The 16,857-nt window shown below is 39.3% G+C and overlaps 1 protein-coding gene across 1 annotated transcript in view; it reads right to left on the reverse strand.

Annotated features, from left to right (window-relative positions):
• Nucleotides 1–16,857, reverse strand: part of iqca1 (IQ motif containing with AAA domain 1) — a 99,958-nt gene that overhangs the window by 11,964 nt on the left and 71,137 nt on the right. The window contains exons 14-15 of the mRNA XM_036569795.1: nucleotides 16,155–16,262; nucleotides 1,401–1,600 (exon numbers count right to left, since the gene is read on the reverse strand). Of these exons, the coding sequence (XP_036425688.1) occupies nucleotides 1,401–1,600; nucleotides 16,155–16,262 (308 nt within the window). The remainder of the gene's footprint in view (nucleotides 1–1,400; nucleotides 1,601–16,154; nucleotides 16,263–16,857) is intronic.

The following is a 16,857-nucleotide window of genomic DNA, read 5'->3' on the forward strand; positions in this document are numbered from 1 at the left end:
ATTTTCTGTCAACACATAAAATACCACATTTTCACCCCCCACACATTTATATTACACATGTGGTGTTGGGCTGAACCCGCGGGGAGTAACAGTGTGGAGGTGCTGTGTCCTTCACTCTGTTCTCCTCCTATATGGCCTGCTTTTAGTGTGTGTGTGTGTGTGTGTGTCTGTGTGTGTGTTTGTGTGTGTGTGTGTGTGTGTGAGGGTGGACAACATGGACAGGCTGCTGACTGGCTACAGCTGCTAAAGGAGAACCCTACGCTGGACACTTGTGATATTTTAATCATCTGGTATTTTTACATAAATTGTTATGGCTGTATTGATTTAAATAAACAATAATGCGGTGGGTCCACCAGACCACTGAGTAACACACACATCAACACCACACAAGGGTTAAGTTAATGACTTGTATGTAACCTGCCACGAAACACATGCAGTGTCCAGCAGAGCTTACAGTTTATGACCATGTCCACTATGCAGGATACTGTTCAGTTCAATCATAAAATGGCTCTGGTAGTGTTGTATGAAGATTATAATTAGTCTACAAAGCACTAATATGCCTGATAATGCCTGAAACATTAGTGTGATCACTGCGAATGGTGTATTCTTTCTGGATGTTCGCTAATAAAATGGAAACTAATTAAACATAGCAAGCAAACATACTTGCTATTATGGTCTTGCACCATTTTTTAAAACAAAACAAATAAAATTTGAACATCAGAAAAAGAAACCACACTGTTTTGTTGTGTTTTTCATGTGAAGGAGCACTTAAAAGAGCCCCCTGAATCCCTTTTTGCTTATGGTAATCTCTATAAATAAAAAATTAAAGCATAGGGATAATACAGTTTATGGACTTTTTTCATTTTCACTCATGAAATCATAAACAAAGCCACACATTATATTATAATTATGAATAACCAGTCACTTTCCTAGTGTGTACCCCCATTCATTGATTAGGCACTTTGTTCTGTAACTGGGCGTGTCTACCCTATTTATCATTGGTCAGTTTCTGACCACAGGGTCACTGTTCACCAGATATTATTTGGGTAGTGGACCATTCTCAGCCCAACACAGGCACTAACATGGTAGTGAGTGTGGTGCTGGTACAGTGGGACTTTGTGTTGCTGCTAGAATGAAAATTTTTCACCACTCAAAAATATCCAACTGAGCGTGTCTCTGTGGTGACCACTGACGAAGGACTAGAGGATGGCTAACACAAACAGAGGCTACAGTCTCTAACTGTACATGACTAGGCGGTTCAAACAAAGTGGCTGAAGAAAGTATTGTAATAGCCAAGCAACTGAATAATGGTCTACTGTAAACTCTGTAGACCAAACTCTCTTCTGTCTATGCTCTTTGAAGGTATTTCTCCTGAAGTAGAAGCTGCAGTCTCTCCTTACCTTGAGCACCATGTGCAGGAGGTACTGAAGGCCGTTCCTGCCCGGATATTTGCCTGCCAGGTTGGCGGGGGAGAGGTTAAACAGGTTGGCTCCGGTCTCCGTGCAAAGAGAATGCAGCAACATCTTCTTCCCCACGCCTGAAGGACCAGCCAGCAGCAGAGAGCGGATCAGAGGCCCACTCTCATGGACACACTGAGAGCCTGGGGAGCAGTGATCGGCTGATTGATTAACACCACATGCTGAAGTTAGTTCATTTCACAATCATAAACTTTTAAATGCACATTTTGGGTTGTTAGTGATCTGTGACGTCATTCCCACTCTCCACACTGTCCACTGCGGCCAGATAACTGATAATAAGTAATAAAATGTTTTGAGCATTTTACACTATGAAGGCAGTTATTAGATATTTTTCTGTGTCAGGTCTTTAACAACAAGGTATGCAGTTGATGTTTTACCTTATAAACTTCATTGTTTTTTGTCAATACACACTCATTCCAAATTTGATGCCTGCAACATGTTCCAATAAAGCTGGGACAGGAGCATGTTTACCACGGTGAGTGTGTTTACATGCACTCAATAATCTGATCATAATCGGATTTCTGCAGTTAACCGATTATTCAAATGGTCATGTAAACACCATACTCCGATCTTGAAATCCGATTAAGAAATCCAATAAAGAGGCTGGATTTTAGCCCAGTAATCAGATTTCTCAGCGCATGTGAACGCTTACTCTGATTTCTTTCGGATTTCTCAGTCTGCGCATGCGCAAGATCAGACGGCGGATGCTGCGAGACGCAGCAAAACACTCTTGGAGGGGCGCTGAAACCAAATACCAAATAAAAGATTTTAAAATTCTTCATCTTCTAGATGATGTACGTTCATATTTTGAGGTAAAGTGTCGCGATGTTTAAAAAAAGCCGCAGTATGAAGTTCGAGTTTTACGTTACGTTTACGTCATATCGTCTTCTGTGAGTTTATTGGCTGGTTGCAAAGCAGAAATCCAATTACTCATGTAGACCTGAAGTTTCACATTGTCTGATTACTCAAGTTCATGTAAACGTGTTGATCGGATTACTGACAAAATCTGATTTTCTGCAGTTATCGGATTATTGAGTGCATGTAAACGCACTCTGTGTTATATCACCTTTCCTTTTAATAGCATTTAACAATCATTTAGGGACTGAAGACACAAACTGAATTTTGAAAGTGGAATGTTTGCTATTGTTCAGTTATACAAGTTTTCAGCTGGGCAAATGTACAGGACCTCTCTTATGGTATATTGAGCTTTATAAGACTCACATATTCAATGAGAGACTGTTCTGGAAAGCATAGAGGCATCTGCCTGTAACATTCCACCGACTTTACATATCTTGTACTGTTTTTGTTCAAATACAAGTCAATGTAGATTTATAAGCAGATTCACTGCTTTCTGTTCTATTTGCATTTCACCCACTGTCCCAACCTTTTTTGAGCTGTGTTTGCAACAAAAGGACATCTTACGAGATATAAGTACGAGTTGTTCTGTTCTCAGTGTAACTAGTTCTGTTTGATAGATCTGTGGACTTTCTTGCATCTCTTTTCAGCTCCCTGTTTTTTCTGTACAAGTAATGAAAAGGATAAAAAGTCACTTCACCTGCCTGAAGCTTTTTTTTTGTTGTAGCTACAAGGCGAATGTACACTGACGCTTGAATTTACATGATTCAAAAGTACAATCAGTTGCACCTGAATGTGTTACAAACGTTCCAGCTGTTTCCAAAAGAAGTGAACTGAATAACTTGGAAAACAATCTGTGTTGATGTAAGGGATTTTATTCATGTGCAACCAACTGACACACTTGAGTCATGTAAAGTGAATACAAGTAACAGAAGCAACTGCTTCATTGTATAGAAATGTACTGATTACAATGGTGGTGATAGGAACCAGGGGTTGTGATACCTACAACAGAAATACAGCCATTTATTTACTATTCAAGACTAACAGTGAGCAAGGGCAGGAGTGATGTGGAAGCTGGGGGTGGGGGTGGGTGGAAGATCGCTTAGTGTTGGGGGGTCTGAAATTGTACTTAAAAATAAATGTGATATTCATGCTGTGTTTTAATCACAGTAACAATTTAATAATATAAATAGAGCTTATTTGTGTTATATGACAAATTATGTGGCTGCCACATAAAAAGTGACCTACATCTTAACTTTTGTTTAGGAGGCTAAATGCTAGTCACCAGCAGCAAGCAGTCACCTGCTCTGCTGAGCTGTATGGAGCAGTATTAGTCGCTGGAGTGAAAAGGGTTTCAGAGCCTGCGGCATCCTGAGTTTATGTTATTCAATATTTTTATTTAAAACTTACACAGCATTTCCTGCAATTCAATTTGTTTCCATGTGTGTTTTTGAAACATTCTTGCTCCTGACTGCCAGAACCATTTTCATTACTGATAATGGTAATAATGTTAATACTGGTAAAATAGTGGTAAATCTGGAGATATACGTTTTCTTCAGGTACAGCTTTGCCTTTGCCCTGCATGAACTTCTACACCATGAACAGATTTTAAAAAATAGGTTTTAGGCCTCAAACCTGCTGTAAAAACAATGACTCAGTGATCAGGCAGCGTATTTGTAACCATTTCATGGCACTGAGGTGGCTCTTCGTGGCCAACACTTCAGACATCTGGTTCCTATCACCACCACTGTGAACAATTTTGACTCTAGTTTCTTTAGAACGCAGCATTAGACATCAAACCCCTGAGTGACTTTATTCACATCATAACAACTGAATTATGCAGAAATTGTGAAAACTTATTTTCTTTTAACTCCCTCCCTTGGCACGCTCGAGGAGTTTGAAGACTCCTTCATCATCAAAACAGCTGTCGCTGACCTGTATCTGCCATATCTGGGAGTGCTCTGTAAAACATTATAAATGAACTCATTTCTTTGGGTTTACTTTACTTGTTTGTGTGGTAACAAGTAAATTAACTAGTTTTACTCAACCTAAACAAATACTTTGAAGGATTCCATCCATCCATCCATCATCTAAACCGCTTATCCTTCTGGGTCGCGGTGGGGTGCTGGAGCCTATCCCAGCTGTCATTGGGCGGAAAGCAGGATACACCCTGGACAGGTCGCCAGTCCATCGCAGGGCAGACAGACAGACATACACATTCACACACTCACACTCACACCTAGGGGCAATTTAGCACGTCCAATCAGCCTGACTGCATGTTTTTGGACTATGGGAGGAAACCGGAGTACCCGGAGGAAACCCACGCAGACACGGGGAGAACAGGCAAACGACCCTGGTCTGAATGAACGATTCTTTCAATCAAATTTTTTGAGTTGAATAAAAGTAGTTCAATTGCTTGTCACCACATGAAGTAATTATTTTTAAGTAGATCTGACGACGCACTTTTTACGGTGTACTTAGAGAAATCTAGTCAAGATCAGTTTATTTGGATAAGTCCAATGGACTTAAGAGTCTTTTCCCAAATTGCATTCTTGGTGGTTTAGTTGGTTTCTGATATTTTCTAATGTTTAAATATAATTCTCTTTGCAAAATGTTATTATTATTGGGATAAATGATCCATTTAAATGCATTTTATATAGTTTCGTTATTCTCACCATGATCTCACCAGTCTTTTAGCATGAATGCTAACAAAATGGCAAATTTGCATTTAGCTGTTTGAGTCCTCAGACATGAGGTCTAGTCGAATTTAAGCCACTTATTTTAACATCTAATTTAATATAATGGAGTTGTTTTAACGGTCCCACTTTATATTGTGTCTATAATAACTGTGTAGTTACACATGAATAACACATGCAACAACACTGATGATTTGGTTAATGTTACAGATGGATTACAGAAGTACAGCCTATGTAATTACACATGTTATCAACTTCAGTTTCGCCTCATGTAATTACACAAGTGTACCTTCTACACAGGAACTTTCCTGTAGTGTCTGTAGTGTTAAAGTCACACTTTAAAGTAAGTAGACAGTTCCTGTGTAGTTGTTATGTAGGTACTGTGTGATAATGGAGTGGTAATATAGAAATTGCATTGGGGGAAATGCAATACATGTAATTAATCTCATAGAAGTTACATTTTAGGATGAGGGGACGTCTGCTGTGCTGTCATGTATACATACAGAATGGTTTAAAGCTGAAACTGGTTACAGTGTCTCAGCACTAGCAACATAAACACTAGCTAAATGTTAGGAGAGCTGGTAGATACAGTGTTAGTACTGTCTTAATGTAAGTTATTACATACTTCCTTTTACTGCTGGGGAAAAAAAAAAACTTCTAAAACTGCTGTTCTGGTCTGATTACAAATGTAATTAGATTTGTGTTATCACCCTTGTGTAATCACGTGAGAGAGAACAGGCTGTTATAACTATTAAGATACACTTGTGTAATTACATAAGGTGTATGACTGTAATCCATCTGTAACGGTGTCTAAATCATTAGTAGTTACATTGCCGCTGCATATGTTGTTCACATGTAACTACACAGTTATTAGAGACACTTAATAACATTATTTAAGCTTCTGCCTGTTAATTTTTTTTTTCAAAGTGAAAAGGTTGCATGAGTTTTTAAGCAAAGTCAACTAATTTAAGTTCACAGTGTAGAAATCCTTTCTATTGTCGACGTGCCTCTGCTCCGCAGTTGCTTTGTGAACAGTCTTTACAGGTCTTTCGACCTAATGACCTCTGTTAACCTCTATTAGTCACGCTAATGTAAAGGTAATTAGCCTGGGAAGTCAGACGTCAGCACAGATGCTGATTACTGTAGCTGCTGGTGTTCTGAAATGAAAGAACAATAGTTTAATGGGTCTCTATGCGTTTGTTCCATATGATGGCAAATGTGGCTAAAGGTTCCAACTGGGACCAGGAAGCAGTGTGTTTGTGTGAATGATACACCCACACCCACACACACACACACACACACACACACACAGCCAAACCCTCTGAGGCGAACGCACAACACACACAAACATCCGGCCGCATGCACGTATCCCTCTGGGGTCTCGGTGGGAGTGTAGCAGGTGCAGGCCAATCTCACGGCTGCACCTCTAGCAGAACTACAGTATCCAACAATCCAGAGCTTTTGTTCTTAGCCAGCACACAAACTGAGCTCAAGGTGGCTCAGCGATGCTCACCTCAGACTTAAAGTGACAAAAAAAACAAATTTACACAATTTTTTTTCTGCTTACCCCTAGTTGATTGGCTAAGACATGATTCGTGTTGAAAGTTTGCTTCTTTCATTTTGAACTGGAGTTACAAAGCTAACAGAGCTAACCAGTAGCAGAGGCTTTTTATTCAGTTAGTACTGCGCTAAATGCATGTCTAAGTCATCCCACACTTGGCTTAAACCAAGGTTGAGCTGTTGAGTAATCTCAAATAATCTTACGTGTGTGTTTTCAGACATTTTATGTCAAACTGTTACCTATAAAAAGTGTGAACAAAATGTAGGCTTCAAAATGGCTGCTACTACTGTTTAAGCTGTACGATGTTCTTCTGCTCATTAATAAAAATAAAAATAGTAGACTTTGAGAATAAAGTTGTAAAGTTTCGAGAATAAAGTCGTAATTTTTGGAGGATGAAGTGGGCTAACTGTAAGGGGCTGCCATAACGCGTTGGGGTCTCGGTTGCTGTACTGGCGCCGGAGCTCCACTCACTCCTGTCTCTCTGTGGATCATTGTGATCATCATTCTCACTGTCTGTGAAACTTCATGCCCTCTTTGAATGGGGGGAGATGGAGCCCCGATAACCGTGTAGACGACCCTGCCTGAGGTTCTCCTTCAACAACACAGACAGACAGTTTCCTCCGAGTCCGTCTGGCTCTTTATTCTAGATAAACACAGTTTCCTGCTCAGCCGTTTCGGTTCCGGTTCTTATACTAATAACAGGCTGGTGCTGATGTGCAGGAGAGACAGGGAGACTGAGTGTTTCTTTATGGGTGAATCGATATGAAAGTAGAACTCCACCAACTCACCGCCCCTCATTTAACACGAGGAGGGGCTGCTTCACTTCGCAAAGCCTTTGGCCACAATATTGCGACCTTTCCTGGTATTAATGCCACTTTAATGTCATAATTCTACGACTTTTTTTTTGGAAACATTGCAACTTTATTCTCAAAGTCTACTATTTTTGTTTTTATTAACAGTGGCCCTAAAGCGAAGGAAATCACATAAGCAAATCAACAAGTCTATTTGAGACACCTTAACAACTTTAGAAAGGGTGAGGAAAGTGTGTGATGATTTAGGCATTCAGTTTGCATACTTCTCAACGACACTGGCCTCATAGCTTCAGCACAAAAATAAAAAATAGAATAGAATAGAAAATAGAGAAGAAGCAGTTGACAGAGGAGAATCAGCTACAGCTTAGCCAGCCACCTTTAGCCAGCTAAGGTAATTTAGCTAGCATATGCTCTCCATATTTCTATGCTGAGGTCAAATATAATAAATGATTACATATTTCAAAGCACTAATCTGACAGTACATTCTTCTTCTTCTTATTATTATTATTATTTTATAACAGATTTTTGTCCGCTAACTCGTCCCACAGTTTTCAAGATATCGACACAGTTCCAACTCTGGAATGTTCAGTCTAAACAGGAATGGTGTGCTTGTATACAGCCTTTTGACCAGACATACAGTTTTTTTTTTCCATAGGAATGAATAGGGTGCAAAAGTTTGAGCACCCAACTTATGTCATGTTGATACAAGTCCATCTGCAACACCATGTGGGGGACCATAGCAACCACCCAGCAACACCGTAGCAACCACCTGGGACACTATAGCAACCGTCTAGCAACCACCCGGGATACCATAGCAACCACTTATCAGCACTTTTGCAACCGCTTATCAGCACTTTTGCAACCACCTAAAATAACATAGTAATGGTTTAGCAACAGCCGAGCAACTGCCTGGGACCTGGTAAAGAAATGCACGTTTCTCTTTAATTTTATTCTCTTTATTTTTGCCAGATGTCCATCTCTCTGTCTTGGTTTTTGGAATCAAAATTATTGTGTGAAATCAACTCTTGGAATCAATTCCATTCATTCCTGTCACTTGGAATTGGAAGCCGAGTCAACTTTAATATTTCAGGAATGGAACAGCCCTAATAAATAATCAACCCCTGCATACTAAACATGACTTGGTTAATGGGCTGCATTTGGGACAAATTGGAAAATTGTGCAATTTTAATTTATTTATTTATTTTGAACTACTACTTCAGCAAAGACATCAGGCTGCTTTAGGCAAGAGGAGGCAGCTATCAAGCCTTTTGATAAAAGTTCTCTAGGTCACTCTGGTTAATTAGAAGGGCTGAGGGAGTGATGGCGCTCATAAGATCTCCAGCTCCCAGGTCTGCATGACATGCCCTTTATTAGCTGGACATGCATCAAAGGAAACCTGAGGATAGTGAGCATAGTGGAATGACTGAGAGGAGGCATGCAGTGCTAAATTTGGTGGCTTTAGTGGTTGTGCCTACAGATATGTGCAGCAGGGGGCGATATAAACAACAGATTCATCACAGCATGAAAGTCTCTGAAAGGGCGATGCCATTTCTTTTTGGTTACTATTATTCATAATGTGCTTAGGCAGCCAAGAAAACTGTTTAAAATATTTATCTCTACAGTAAGTCTGCTTTTGCCAGTAGCATTAAAATAAATGAGAATAAATACAAATAAATATAAATACAGTAAAAGTACAGTAACTTTTTATTTAAAAAAGTTATTAATAAAGTTGGTTAGTTCCTGACTTCTCACTGCACTCCAGGATTAAATTCAATCAGCAGCACTTAATATAATGAAGGAATGATTAGATAAACAGAGTATTGGATGGTAACTGTAAATTCTGGGCTTGCTTGAGAAGAGCTTTAGAAATGGTCAATCTAACACACTGACCGACATACAGTCACAATAAAATGCTTATTTGTTTATTCTTATTTATTCTAGTTACTGCTTCTGAGCAATTCAATCAAAAAGAAAAAAAACAATGGTTCCCATTTTGTCGATTTTTATTTTTCTTCATCATATTAACACTGAAAAAATCATGATGAATGGACCAATAGAACTGCTCCACAATGGACCAATAGAACTGCTCCACAATGACTTTGAAAAAAATCTAAATTGAGTAGCATTTTGGAGATACAAGTTTTCTTTCGACAGTGAAAATATGCTTACTGTCAGTTTAATATTGACAAGTAAAAAATTAGAAGGTAAGAATTTGTTTTTATGTCAAGTACAAAACATGAAAAATGACAGTAAGAGCTATCAAACTAATTCATTTGTCTGGTCAAAAATGCCTTAATTGTCTTAAACACCAAGAATGAGTATTGTTCACAATGGTGGTGATAGGAACCAGACGTCCACCTTTAAAAGCTTCCACACAGAAAGTTGTTACATTAAATGATTACATGTTCTCGGCTTGATCGATAGTTTTAAGACAGGTTATTGGCCTACAGCACACACACCCACACACACACACCCACACACACACACACACACACACACATATTATCTGAGCTGCTTCTGGGTTGTGAGGGGTGCTGGAGCCTATCCCAGCAAACATTAGGCAGAAGGCAACATGGCCTAAAACATATTTGTGTCTGAGAGGTACATTTCCTCACATTATGGGGAAAAATGTATTTTAGTATCATTATAATATTATTTTAGTATTATCAACTTGACATACAAAACTCGACATGTGTAGGTTCACTGGTGGTTTGGATAATAAATAAAATGTAGACATTGTGACCCCTGGTTCCTATCACCACCACTGTAAAGAAATCAGAGTGGGTAAGTTTCTCCATGATTAACTATTTCACATCAAACCACTCTAAATGACTTCATTTACATTTCAATGACTGGATTATGCAAAAATGTAAAAAAAAAGGTAAATCATTTAGATTAAAGGGGCTCAGCAGACACAAAAGTTTGGGAACACCTGTTGAACACAGTACTGTATGTATGACCTCACAACCCTGAGGTTGTATGTGGGTGCGTACTCACTTCCTCACACCCAGGATTAGAAGTCGTTTATATGCAAGCAGACTGCACCCTTAGGGCTTTCCCACTAGTTCTGTTTAAGCGCCATTGTGTTGGGAGGGAAGTTGATTTTAGATTTGAACTTCTGCAAATCTGCACTGTTTATAACATTTTTCCATTGACAAAAAACCCTCAAAAACAATGAACAGTTCTGTGAAAAAGCCAAGGCCTAGATTCTCATCTACATCAGTTTCACTGTATTGTGTTGCACTGTACTGTAATAATATCCACACTAATCCATCTGCACACCTCATATCCTCGGTGCAGCGCACGTTACAGTTGATCTCATGCTATCTAGAACAGCAGCTGTTTGATCTTTGTCTTTATTCAGCTCCGCCTCTCTCCACATGGGAGATGTCACTGTATGGATTGACGGACACAGATACAGCCAAGCAGTTCAAACAATGGGGTGGACTCGGGTAGCTTCAGTGAAGGGGCGGGGCTAAAACAGGGCAGCGTGTCTCTGAATGGGCCTCAATCAAAACACACTCAGCCATCATAAACACAGACCTAATTGCCAGGCTGTGATGTATGTCTCTGTGGAGGAGACTGACAGGTTTAGAGGGGCGTCTCCATCTGTCTGTCTGTCTGTCTGTCTGTCTCCCCGTCTTTTCAGCCTCCATTTGCCACCATTTGTTTAATGATAAATGACCCCATTTCCTTCCTCCACATGTGTTGGTGAAAATATTTGTTTTATATTTTTTATTTATTATTTGTTATTCATCAATTTGCTCTCATTGTGTTTATGTACCCGCAAACACAATATTATAGGCCATTGCTCAAAGTCAAAAAGACGAAAAAAAAACCTTGAACCCACTTCAGTTCAAGTTCATAACTGCATAACTTACATATTAGTTTCATAGTAATTGCTGAATTAGCTTCATGATTAATATAACTAATACCTGAAACATATGTCTGCCCTGTAAGCGCTTGAACTGCAAGCTTATCATTCAAAACTCTTTGCCTTCTTTCTCTCTCTCTCTCTCTCTCTCTCTCTCTCTCTCTCTCTCTCTCTGTCTCTCTCATACACGCTCTCACTCCTTCTCTCTCTGTATTTTCTTCCCTCTATGTATTGGTGTATCTTTACTATAAGTTTATCTTCTCATTACATTTATGTTCCTATAAACACAATATCATAACTCACTGTCAAAATAAGTATAAATAAAGGTTTGAGGTTTGATTTTAACCCCTTAAACTCGTATACAGGCCACACTGCAGCTCCTCACTCACAACATAACCACAGAGCTCACACATCAGCTTCATAGCAGCTACTAAAACATTTGTAACAGGCATTGAATAACAGGTAATAAGATATTCAACAATAAGTAATAAGATATTGAATAATAAATAATAGGAGTCTTCTTTGAATGTTCTCCCTCTTCCTTTTTCTATTTCCCTGCCTGTCCTTACTCTTTCTCCCTCTGTCTCTCTGCATCTCTCTCTCATTCTCTCTCTCTCTATCTCACTCTCTCTGTTTCTGTGTCTCTCTTTTGAGCTCTCTCTGGTTCTTTCTCTGTCTCTCTCCCGCAAACATTTCCTTTGGGATCAGTAAAGTAAGTATCTCTCTCTCTCTCACTCTCTCTCTCTCTGTCTCTATTTATCTATCTCTCTTATTCTGACTGTCTCTCTCTTATTCTCTTTCTCTCTCTCTCTCTCTCTCTCTCTCTCTCTCTCTCTCTCTCTCTCTGTCTCTCTTTTGAGCTTTCTCTGGTTCTCTCTCTCTCTCTCTCCCCCTCTCTCTCTTTTAAGCTCTTTCTTATTCTGACTCTATCTTTCTCTTATTCTCTCTCTCTCTCTCTTTCTCTCTCTCTGTCTCTCTTTTGAGCTTTCTCTGGTTCTCTCTCTCTCACTCTCTCTCTCTCTCTCTCCCTCTCTCTCTTTTAAGATCTTTCTTATTCTGACTCTGTCTTTCTCTTATTCTCTCTCTCTCTCTCTCTCTCTCTCTCTGTCTCTCTTTTGAGCTTTCTCTCTCTCTCTCTCACTCTCTTCTCTCTGTCTCTCTTTTGAGCTTTCTCTGGTTCTCTCTCTGTCACTCTCTCTCTCTCTCTCTCTCTCTCTCTCTCTCTCCCCCCCCTCTCTTTTAAGCTCTTTCTTATTCTGACTCTGTCTTTCTCTTATTCTCTCTCTCTCCCTCTCTCTCTCTCTCTCTCTCTCTCTCTCTCTCTCTCTCTCTCTCTCTTTAAGAACTCCTTAATTAATGTATTTATTTCTGTTATTGATTTATCTCATGTTTGTTTTTCGTTCATCAATCATGTCCTTGTGTTTATTTTTCTGTACACAGAGTCTCATAGTCCTTAGTTCATAGTTCAAAAACACTATATGTACTCTGGGTCTATAAAAAGTTTATAGGAGTAAAAATTCAAAACCTCAACAATGTTTTTCTCAGAGCCCCCTCCTCTCTCTCTCTCTCTCCCTCCCCTCACTTTTTCGTCTCTGCAGACTCTCTCCTCCCCGTTTCCTTTCTCCCCTGGCACTGAGGTGATGACAGACTCTGGGGGTCACCCTCTCTCTGTCTGTCTCGCCCCGCTGAGACCCGACCGTGGGCTCGGGGGCCGAGCGGCATGTGATTGTTTTTGAGCTGCTGACTGATCTCTCATTGTTTTAGCGCAGAGGAGGCTGTTGATGTGGTAACACGGCACTGCCTGAGGCCCTGCGCCACTGCTCAGTCTCTCTCTCTCTGTCTCTCTGTCTCTGTCTCTCTCTCTCTCTCTCTCTCTCTCTCTCTGTCTCTCTGTCTCTCTCTCTCTCTGCCGAGTGTTGTCAGGGGTTACGGCCCTCCAGGGCGTTGTGTGTGTGCACGGGTGTGAAAGATGGGGTTTGATCCTCATGTTTATCCTGCTGAGCCTCTGCCGGGTTATTAACCCTGAGAAGTTGAGAGTTGTTTTGCTTAGAGTTGTTGTTTTGCTGTACATTTGATTTACTTGGCTTAATTATTTATATACAATTACGCAATTAATTGCATAGAAATTACAAAATTAATGTGATTTAAATTCTGTTCAGGTGCGTGTCTGAACTTCCAACCTTCTTCTTTGTATCTTACAGTATGGCAAATGCTTAATGACTGTGTTTGTATTATTTTAGAAGATTTATACTTTACTGGAGCATCTACTTTTACTCGGTTACATTTGCAAGACAGAAAAAATGCTTCTTACTACTTACATTTTCATTTAGACCTTTAAAGAAAGTCCAGTGATTGCTTGCATAAAACCTCTTTTAATTGATTTTGGTCATAGGTTTTCCCTTTACTTTAAGTGGGCTCTTCAAGTAAATGTTTAATTGCAAAGTGAACGAAATACATTTTTGTAATTTGAGTTTTAGACACTAAGTTTAAGTTTCGGGACTCTGGACAAGTTTTTGTTGGACACAAACTTAAATCTTCATTTACAGCTTTTTTTAAAGCATTTAACATATAAAAAAACACAAGCAGCCACAGAAGATTTAAAATCTCATACTTGCCAAACAGTTGAAGTATTAGGCTTTTTTTTTTTTTAAATGTCCTATGACATTCATACCAGAAATGAAGCTGCATTTCATTTTTGTGGAAGCGGCTCACCTTTGTGCAAGAAACAGTCCTGCTTATTAGTCACAAAATGATAATAAATAAATAAAGAAATAAAGAAATAAATTAATGAAAGAAAGAAAGAAATAAGACATGCTGAGTCTAAAGGTTATCTGTTACACTCATTTTTTACTTTTATATGCTTAGGTATGTTTAAATGTAGACGTATTTCGTCCCCCTCTCAACCACGAATGCTTTTTTAGAAAGCATGTTTTTAAACTATCATAAATCAACGTCTCAGGCATCAGGAAACAAATCTGTAAACATTTCATGAGATGTTTTTTTGTAAGGGAGCTTTTAGAGGCATTAAAGTCTTCAGACATCCGGGTCCTGTCACCACCACTGTGAACAGTTTTGACTTGATAAGTTTCTCTAGAATGAAGGATTTCACAACAAGCCAGCCTGAATGACCTTGTTTACACCTTAACCATTTAATGAAAAGTAACTGAAATTCCTCTTTAAGCGTGTATAACAACGAAAACGTGTCTTGTTCATATGCAGTTCAGGGCATTATTTATGGTCAAATGAGCTGAGTTGATAAACCTAAATGGTTTCAGGCAATCGGTTTCCTCAAACCATTTGAGTTTATTTTGCTCATCAGGTTTTACAGTGTTTAGATTCCACACAGTCAGCAGAATTTCTCTGCTTGCTTCAGTTAACTGAGTGTGAAATAATGAACCCTTAGAAGTGACTCACTGAAACAAGCAGAGAAACTCAGACAAAAGCGATTTTCAAGTGATTCTCAACTTTCAACTGTTTGTAAGTTGGAGATATTTATTATTTTTTGGATTGGACTAAAACTCTCTGCAGAGTCTTATTTTGCAGAAAGAAAAAACACAATTTAAAATTGTCCATTTTTTTTGCTGTTTGACATGGAAACCAACAGAAAAAAGTCTGAAGAGTTACAGACTTAAATCTGTCAAATCTATGCGATTCGTTATGTAACTACAATTATGTAATAATCTTATTCTATTCAAACCATGTAGCAAAATAACAGTAATAGCTCTAAACTTCTCTGAGTTCAACAAAACATAATAAGAGGCATCGCAAGGTGTATACATGGTTGTGTGCAAAAGTCTGGGGACCCCTGGTTAGATTACATGTTGCATTGATTCTTCTAAGTGAGAATAAATTAACCCGTCTGCTTCAGAGAAGACATTTCTGGACATTTTAATGCACAATTGCTCACTTTCACATATTGTCAATAATAAAAAAAGCATAAAATTTGGCCTGTTATCACTTATCAAAAGTTATGGCACATTTTATATTTTAGATTTCATTTTTTTGAAATATGTTGTAAGTCAGAATATCTAAGTCAGAAAATAAGTAGAAACTTTGCATTAAAATGTGTAGAAAGCCACCATATTTAACGCCTTTAATGGCCATGGCTCAAAGTTTTATTATGCACTTCTGTAACTTCCACAGCCAGTTTGCGCTGAAGACCCTGTAGTTACTGAATAATAAGCCTTATTATGAAATAAGCCTGGGATTTTAAGGGATTAAGTGTGTTCACTGTAGAGAATGTGTTCACCTATTTTCACGTAGAAATTTCACTTGGGGTGTTCAAACATTTGCATATGACTGTACAAGGGTACACTAGGAGGACTGGAGTGGAGGACAATGGAATAGAGAGCGAGTGTGGGAGAGGATGGTGTGACACTGGACACCGGTGTGCTCTCCGCTAATGGAGTGCACGCTCTAGGGAAAGTGAGAAAAGACCCTGAGCTGTGGAATAAGCCCCATCGGGGTCAGATACAGTTCAGAAGGCCACGCACTGTATGAACCAGACACAGGTCTAACAGTACTGGTCCTGAAAAATTAATGGGAGCAACACTAGACTTCCCAGGGTGTTCATTAGCGCTCCTTTTGGACATTTTTTTCCACACACAATACGCCTAATCCATCACTGCTTGGCCCCCTGAAGTTGCTCAATACAGTGCCTCTTTGTGACCCAATAAACTGCAACCAGTGAGTTTTCCATTCTGTGCTTATTCTTTGCATACAGATCCACCCTGCCTCGTATTTGGCTGCAGTGCCGTGACGTGGGCGCAGTTTCCAGGTGAACTCTGGTTTGTGTCATTTGACTGTGGGTTAGGGTAAGAGGAAGCAGGGCAGTGAGGGAGAGAGAGCAGACAGGAAGATGTGGGAACACTCACTCACCCAGAGGCAACACACCATAAAGGGCGATCAGCTGTCTGACATCTGACAGAGAGGGCATGGGCTCGATGTCTGCCTGCCTCAGGCTCGTACCCAAATAACTGTACTCTCCTAGACAGAGAAAGAGAGAGAGACAGAGAGACAGAAAGAGAGACAGAGAGAGATAAATGTACTCATTCCTACCATTTAAAGGGACCATAGAAAACTGAACTTTTTTTGCAAAGAGTTTGACGTATCATGTAAACACTGCTAAAGTTTCCAAACATACCATTCACTCCGCAGTCAATACAGTCCATATAAGGAAACTCAGCTGCAAAATCAGCTTGTTTTGAATTTATTGTTGTTGTGATGTCACGCAAACCATCACATTTACTTACATCCACATATTTAGCCTTCACACGGAAGTTAATTGTGTTTCAGCCACTTCTGCTTCTTGGATGAGGCATGATACAGAGCAGCCAATCGGAACAAAACCTTGTATCTCCATTTTGGTCATTTTTCAGTTTTTGATAAAATTTGAAAATGCCTTTTAGCCCTTTATATTCATTTCAATATTGCACATTTTATGACGAATGGACCAAAAGAAATGGCCAAAGTTTACTTGGAAAATGTCTGGTTCCATTGACTTACATTAGAAGTACAGTATGTTTTTTTCTTCTCCTGTAATGTTCTAATTTTGGACAGGTTTTGACCTAAAGGCAGCGAT

The sequence above is a fragment of the Colossoma macropomum genome, unplaced genomic scaffold (genome assembly GCF_904425465.1).
Source record: "Colossoma macropomum unplaced genomic scaffold, Colossoma_macropomum, whole genome shotgun sequence".
NCBI classification, from domain to species: domain Eukaryota; kingdom Metazoa; phylum Chordata; class Actinopteri; order Characiformes; family Serrasalmidae; genus Colossoma; species Colossoma macropomum.